Source organism: Oratosquilla oratoria, chromosome 11, assembly GCF_046742065.1.
Source record: "Oratosquilla oratoria isolate Oo_2021 chromosome 11, ASM4674206v1, whole genome shotgun sequence".
Taxonomy (NCBI): Eukaryota; Metazoa; Arthropoda; class Malacostraca; order Stomatopoda; family Squillidae; genus Oratosquilla; species Oratosquilla oratoria.
Genome location: NC_134787.1, coordinates 13,550,610 through 13,558,296, shown reverse-complemented (window position 1 = coordinate 13,558,296; position 7,687 = coordinate 13,550,610). Strand labels below are relative to the sequence as shown.

At 37.2% G+C, this 7,687-nt stretch overlaps 2 protein-coding genes across 16 annotated transcripts in view; one reads left to right on the top strand and one right to left on the bottom strand.

The window, feature by feature from the left end:
* Nucleotides 1-18: 18 nt before the first annotated feature.
* Nucleotides 19-6,005, bottom strand: LOC143029599 (uncharacterized). Of its 5 annotated transcripts, none has more exons than XM_076192321.1 (6): nt 5,883-6,005; nt 2,080-2,222; nt 1,887-1,979; nt 1,435-1,606; nt 1,107-1,231; nt 19-1,021 (listed from the first exon to the last, which is right to left on the bottom strand). In XM_076192321.1, the coding sequence occupies exons 2-6, from the start codon at nt 2,215-2,217 to the stop codon at nt 830-832; spliced, it is 720 nt and encodes a 239-aa protein (XP_076048436.1). In that variant the 5' UTR covers nt 2,218-2,222; nt 5,883-6,005; the 3' UTR covers nt 19-829. The 5 variants fall into 5 exon arrangements, with proteins under 5 accessions (XP_076048436.1, XP_076048432.1, XP_076048435.1 ...); XM_076192317.1 differs by having other exon boundaries at nt 1,107-1,240; nt 1,429-1,606; nt 5,883-6,004; XM_076192320.1 differs by having other exon boundaries at nt 1,429-1,606; nt 5,883-6,004.
* A 93-nt stretch (nt 6,006-6,098) lies between these two features.
* The window catches only part of Opa1 (Opa1 mitochondrial dynamin like GTPase), an 87,381-nt gene continuing 85,792 nt past the window's right edge, over nt 6,099-7,687 (top strand). For 7 of the 11 annotated variants that reach the window (XM_076192311.1, XM_076192308.1, XM_076192304.1 and 4 more), the window contains exons 1-2: nt 6,100-6,235; nt 6,513-6,588. In XM_076192311.1, the coding sequence (XP_076048426.1) occupies nt 6,207-6,235; nt 6,513-6,588 (105 nt within the window). In that variant the 5' untranslated portion in view covers nt 6,100-6,206. Of the gene's footprint in view, nt 6,236-6,512; nt 6,589-7,687 lie in introns of all 11 variants that reach the window. The other 4 variants (XM_076192301.1, XM_076192305.1, XM_076192303.1 and 1 more) reach the window with 1 other exon arrangement.

Here is a 7,687-nt window from a genome sequence, read left to right as displayed (position 1 = left end):
GGAAGTAAATTATACAAATTTACTTTGTTAAAATTTTATTAAAAAAATGCTAGAATATGACAACTGGATGTTATATAGATTTCCCATAGAAAAATACCAAATTACAGAGAAAATCAAAGCAATATTGCATAGCCTTTCTGATTCCCAGGATGATGATGAAACATTACCATGAGTATTTGTTTGTACAAGATCGTAATCTTGTTGCAATAACGGAACCTTATACTTAATAATGTGCAAGTACGATAACTATAAAAAGTGTATAATAATGTATGTAGATAGGAACATTGGAAGATTTAGAAATAGATAAGGCACTGCCTCCTGGATTTTTTTATTCGTTTGTTATTTTCACTACCACCTTAAAGATTACAAGGGAGGTAGCTAAGTCAAAGGCATCATGCATCATCCATCCATCCATCCACCACCCTTATTTCTCTCTTAGCTCCTCATAGACAAAGGGTTACCCCCCCATCTCCTGCCCACTGCCCAGGTCAGAAGCAATGTAGCAAGACACAGAATACCCACAACAGGGCCATTTAACTTATGCAGCAACCCATCTCCATCCTCTCATGCGGAAAACAAAGAAGACAGGGAGAAATCCCTCTGGGCTGCTTCAAAATTTCATCTATACACAACCATTCTCCATTCACCCCTATTGCCTGCCTTCTCCCTTGCTCCATGAAATTATATTGAAGTATGGCATCATAAATAATTGAAAACCCAATATATTTCCTAGATTAAGTCTCACTCACATTAATGACTACAGTATTCCCAATATAATATAGCTAACAGCAATAGAATAATGTAGAAGCACGAGTGGCTGATATAGTACTTAAATGTTTTCAACAAACTCAGTGGCTGAAGTAATGCTGTTGTCTTTGTTAGAGAGTTGCCTCATTAGGATCTTCTGGTTTTTATTAAACTCCTCTTCAACTGATCGACAATGTTTTGCCTGCAGCAAACCTCTTGGAGTGTCTGTTGCACTGTTTCTTGTGTTTTGGAGAGCTTGCAAAGGTTTTCGGGCCTGAAATATCAATGCATGAATGGAATGATTGTATATCATGATTTTATGGAGAGGTGCAATAAAACCTTTTAATGATGTGACTTACCTTGTCTACTGTATCATCACTGCACGACTTGGGGTCTTCAATAACTTCGTCACTGCTAGAGGCTTCTTCCTCAACTTCACAACTTTGAAAAGAATCTTGTGATCCAACATCAGGACTACTCTCATCTGTAAACTCTAAATTGCGTTAGCCACAAGAAGAAAATATACTTTTCATTGGCATAATTGGGAGGAAAGGAGGAGGATAGGAGTGGGTGTATGTCTTTTGACTTGGCTATCCCCTGAAAAGAGGGAAAGAACACTTGGTATATAGATAGATTAACTAGCATAATATAATGCACACATGAAAGTGTTAAAATTTTTACCATTACTTTTTTCCTCGAGCGGCGTTCTTGGAACTTTGGATGAAGGTGACCTAGGATCCAATGCCTCGTCCTCATTTATATCCAGGTTTTCCAGTTGTGTAAGCTTTGAAGGTTTTAAAGAAAAATTTCGTCTTTGTCTTTGCTGTACACCTTCTACTATGACTGGAGTCCGCTCCAACTATTAAAAAAAATACAATAATTAGCAATAATGAAAAAAAGGATGAGGACAAGAAATCTCAAACACAATTCAAATATACACAATTTTTCACATGAAAGCTGTACATCTATCAAAGGCATTTTCCTGTTCTTTTGTGGTAGTGACATCAACTCGGGCAAGTGTATGGTCAGTTGAATGTCTAATGGCCATCCATCCACCCATGATTCAATATTGGTTCAATCCCAACAATTATAAAGCATTAACCAGTTTTAATGAACTGATACCTATGCAAATTTCTTACCTCACATGAAGGAGATCTTGGATCCATAACCTGAATTTTTGTAGTAGAGTTAACTGGTGTGGAGTCGAGGCCATCACTTTGTGGTTTCGAGACCTACAACCAATAAATTTTGTATCTAATACTCTAAAGTGGAAAATATTATGCACGGTTTCTGTGATCTCCAGGGACACTAATAAGAATGTATGCAACTTACAGTAATGGGAGTACGGTTAACATTGTCTGAAGGAGAGCGTGGATCAAATGGTAAAACTCGTGTTTGCTCTGGTGTTCCTTTGGGGGTCTTGGAAGCTTTGACTACTTCATCAACCTGTTTGCTTGTAAGTCCTCCCATGATTTCTATAAAAGAGACAATAAAATATACATACGTATACCAAGGACTTTCTCCCCCTTACAAGGTAGGTAGCCTAATTTAATAGGCATAATTCCACTCCCACCCACACTCCCATTTATTACCCCTCTCTTCTTTATTGGCTCCTCCTGGATGACGGGTCATCCCTGCATCTCGCCCACTGACCTGACTCGGAAGCAATGGAGCAAGATACAGCACATCCCGATCAAGGCTGCTTCATTTTAACCTATGCCATACATTTTAGTTTATAAGCAAGTTATGTTTCACTTATTTCAAAATATATGTCAATGTTGCTTTACAAATGAATTTCTATAAATCTCTGCCATAGGCAATACAGAAGAAATCACAGACCTATTGAGAAAGCTAGCAACAAATGTATCCCTGAAGGTTATAGGGAAAATAAAACCTCAACTATACACCATTGATAACTATGCTGATAAAAAAAAAAAATTGAAATCACAAGAAAGAAACCTACATAACAAGAAAAAGAATTACCTCAACTAAACAGACATTACCAAATAAAAATGAAAGATAACTAAGAAAAACATATCTATAGGTGGGAAAACAATGAACAAGACTAACCCACTCTAGGTATTCCCTTACTAGGATGTTAGTTACCAATTTTTTTTATAAAAAGACAATTTTGGCACATTATTGTTACAAAGCTTTCCTTCTATTTTGGGCTTATTCTCTAGATCAACCTAATGAGAATGGTGTGTCTTCTGGTCAGCTTCATGGGGTCCAGTCTAAATGGACTTGGATGACTTTTACCTGAGAGTCAGGCAATAGGCATTATGTATGGGGAGACCAGAAAGGTTGGTACTACCACTGTGCCAACTTTTAGATCAATGAACTAGGTAGGCAGTCAAAAAACATCATTGGGAAGTGCATTACACATAGCTTAACTTGATCTTATTCATTATACTTGTACAGCAAAGGGTCTAGAGCAGTCTTCGGTGTTGCCTTGAAAATGTCAATATTGTCCAGCTCTGTTTACCTTGTTGAAGTTCCAGGTGACCTCACCATGGCCAGTCTGGGGGCACACCGTTTCCATACCTCTGCTTGTACTTCAGGTATTGAAGCTGATCAATAATGGAGTTTGATGCAGCTCCCCGAGAAGTCAGGCCATGTGGTATGGGAGGCTCATCAGGCAACTTTGCCAAAAACTTGTCTAACCTCCTCTTGAAAGCCTCGATGCTGGCTCCTTTCAGGTCTCTTATGTCTCTGGGTAGACAACTGAAGACGTGGTCTAGCATCGAAAAAGCACTCTTCCTGGATCGTTTTTATGCTTTGAGAACAACTGCTTATGGCTTTCCTCGCAGATCAAGGGGGTGAAAGAGTTCTGGATTCCAACAACTTACAGAGAAGAGGCATCTCGATACATTCTTCGCAGTAGTGAGAATGAACTATCTTATATGTATGCCCTTGGGTTCTCATATAACTTGGGGTTGGAAACAGTCTTTCTGGCTCATATGATGAAAAGCCATGTATTTACCTTGAAGCATTTCTGCCTCAAGGGAGTGTTGTTCCCCCGATGGAACTTGAGACAAGGCCACAGCGTAGCCACCACCTTTCAGTTTGTTGTTTGTAGTCCAGCTGGTCAATAATGGAGTTGGAATTCACTGGTCGTGATGCTGCATAACTTGGGATGCCCGGCTGATCTGGTAGGGTTGACAAGAATTTGTCAAGTTCCCTTTTGAAAACTTCTGTTTTAACACCTGTAATGTTCCGTAGGTGTTTAGGTAAGTGATTGAACAGTCGGGCCCCCTTTCTTGAGATGCTGTTGTGTTGGAGCGTCTTGACTTTTAGTGGGCACTCTGATGGCAGGGCCAATTTGGTACATTTTCTTCCAGTTCTGTTTTCTTCTGGCGTGATACTGGTCTTTACTAGTTTTATAGGTTCTGTTTTGGGTGGAGTGATCTGGCCTTCTAGGATTTTCCATGTATATATTATCAGATATCTCTCTAGTCTCCTCTCTATGGAGTAGAGTTCATTTTCAGCCAGTCTTTCCCAGTAATTGTTTGTCCACATCTTGGTGAGCTGGGGTTCTTTTGATTGTTGAGGTAAAGGTTCTCTGCAGAGTCTCCAGCTGCATGATATGGCTTTGTTTGTATGGAGCCCAAAGTTGTGAGCAGTAGTCAATGATAGGGATGACTAAGGCATTCCATAAGGTTAGCAGGGTTTCTGGTTCTCTGGTGTGGAAGGTTCTAAATATGTGTCCCATTCATTGTCTGCATTTTGATACCGTTTCTTCTATGTGTTGATCAAATGTAGCATCAACTGACAGTATATCTCCTAGATCTCTTACCGATGTTTGCCGTGTGATATGGTTTCTCTTTGGATCCTTATATGAAGCTTCATGTCTGTTCTTATCGAACTTTATAAATTCAGGTTTGTCCTCATTAAATTTCATGTTATTCATTTCTGCCCATTTGTATATTTTATTTAGGTCTTTCTGTAGTTGGGAGCTATCGTTTTTGCTAGACTGTTTTGAATACCCAGGTGTCATTGGTAAATGATAGTAGTGGGCTGGAGATACCAGTGTTGATATCGTTGATCATAATCAAGAATAGTACAGGGCCAAGGACAGTACCCTGCAGAATGTCACTTATCACTGCTTCTTCTCTTGATGCTGCTCCTTCCACATAGGCCTAGGTAATTTGTTTCCGATTTGTAAGGAATGACTGAATCCACTCCCCAAGCTTGCCCCTTATCCCTAGTGATTTGGTCTTTTGAATGAGAATCATATGGTCAACTTTGTCATGGGCTTTTGCGAAGTCTAAATATATTGCATCGACATTTTTGTTCTCTCCAATGGATTTTAGGATGAATTTGTGGAAGTCTATCAATTCTGTTAGGCATGAATGTTTGCTTCTTAAACCATGTTGAAAGCCGAAAGGGCATTACTTGCATTATTTTCCAACATTCAATAACATAAACATCCAAGTTCTTGCCTGGCTAACATGTAGTGTGGATCAATTAATAAAAGGCAATGCATTTACTAGTGTATTTCTCTAATCCATCCTACATGGTCCAGTGAGGAAAATCAAAATGAATAGGACCTCCCAACTGATGTACACAGTAACACACCTCAACTGATGGATGGGGGTTTTAGTGTAATCAAAATTACACCTTCCAAACATATAGAAAGTCCTGGATTTGAGTCTTGGGTGGTACTAGTTTTCAGTAACACCCTCTTACATCCTAAAGGAGTGGTCAATTGCACCAGATAATGATAATTACCTAAGTGAGAACTTCAGTCTGGTATAGCTTGAGTGTCACATACGCTCTGGATACCTTCGAAGGCTCGAAGCAAATACTTGTTTTACTTATCTAATAGTTTTACAAAACAGGAATATATACCTACAAAACAATGTTCCCATTAAAAATAGATATAAGTAGATTATAAAACAAAATATGTTCAATGGAAATTACATATTCTACCTGTTAGAATGACTACATCAAATAAATAACTACAGCACAACGAAAACTCGTTGCGAAGTGTTTTGTATTTATTCCCATAATATTTCAAAGCTTTCATTACCGTCAATTAAGTCTACATTGTACAAGCCCATTCTATAATCAAGAACTGCAAAGTAGTGATAAATAATCAATTAAACACTTTCAAAGAAACACTCAAAACTTACCTGTATTACCAGTTTTCTCTTCAAATGTGTTTGAAATCGTAAACAAATATGAGACGTTATGTTCTACCAACGAAAAAGTGTTAAGTGTTAACGTAGCAAATCTGTACTGACATTGAAATTTAATAAAATAAAATAATGTTGAAGGAAATTAATAGAATATATATTCAACGTGGAATATGTAGTATGATTTTATTTAAGTATGGATTCTTTGCTCTATTTCAACTCGTCTGCTGTAGCAGAAGACGGGTTTGTTGACGAACAGCAGTCAATGTCGGACTCCTCTTGCCGAAGAAGGCAATTTAGGAGTTGGAGGAGCATTTTAAAATGTCAAGACTGTTGAGAGGGAAATTTGGGTAAGGTCAAAATTCATGACAAATATTGCCTCTTAATATCGCAAGGTCTGAGGTGTTGAAAGCTAGTAACTAAAGCAGATCACATTTATATTTAGCTGTTTCCATGTAATGAGTAAGAACGTTCATATCAAAAAAGTTCTTATCAACAATTCATTTATGTATTAATTTTTGATGTTGTTTTCATGACATGAAGATTCTTGAGTAATAGGGGATAATATGTTTAAACCATTGTGGATTTTCATTTGTTATCTACTTCAATTCTTTTTGGTATTTGCAGGTATGCGGTAAGAGTAGTAGGAATTACTCAGGGTAGGAAGGTCCAAAGTAAATTACTGAACTATAATAGAGAACAGGTAAGCCAAATGTTTGTATTCAAATATTTCAGATAATTTGATACTAAGTGTAGTTTTTGTGTATTGTGGTATTTTTTTAACATAGGAAACTTAAACCTGAATGCCACAATTAATGAAAACAGAATTTTAATATTCTTTTAAATTGTTGGTGATTATCATTATATGTATGTTATCAAATTATCAATATTTTTGTATGCTATCAACACTTGCTACTTATGATAGGGACACCCCTTTACAATCAGAGCAATGATGGAATTTGTTAAAAACAAGCCAGTGCATCTGTAATGCACCATTTATATTTCTTCTATGTTTTATTTATTTTTTTGTAAATTTATGAAAGTGCACACCTACATGATATAGCATTAGAAAATTAGCTATTTATTTTGTAAATTATAATACATCCGTGTAATCCACGTTTTTCGTGGCAGAAATCAGCAACCGAAAAGGTTGCTGAAAGTGATGCACGTGACTTATGAACAGAACTGCTGGGGCTGCATGAGATACCATTTGTGTATTGATAGATGCAGTGGTCAAAGAAATTAAAGTATGATAAATTCATCTATTCTAACCTGCATTTAGTAATGTGATACCTATAATTCTGTAGGTCATCAGGGTCGTCACCATTGTTGTCATCAGGGATGTGGATGGCCTGTTTTGGTATTCAGTTGGACTGTGGGGTGTACAGAGTTCCATAGATTAAAGAAATGCATGAATCTCTGCTCCAAAGCACTGTCATAAAAATATGTATCATGTGAGGTACTGACAGGAGTACTGAGGGTGTATTCCAAATGCTATGCTCATAGCTTTGGTCAGTAGTGTATTTGCCTTTAGTAGGACTGGACAGACAACATGGCATCTTGATCTTATGATTGCAGCTTTGTTTAATAGTGTGTTTGCTCTCAGCAACTATTTTTTTTTTTTCCACCAAGAAAAACTTGTATTATGTTGATGTATTATAATTTACAAAATTGATATTTAATTTTCTAATGCATGAAGGTGTGCACTTGTGAAAAAATGCCTTTTTTTCAATTGGTCAATCTGTCCATTGCTCTAGGTCTCCAATGAAGGTGTGCACTTGTGAAAAAATGCCTTTTTTTTT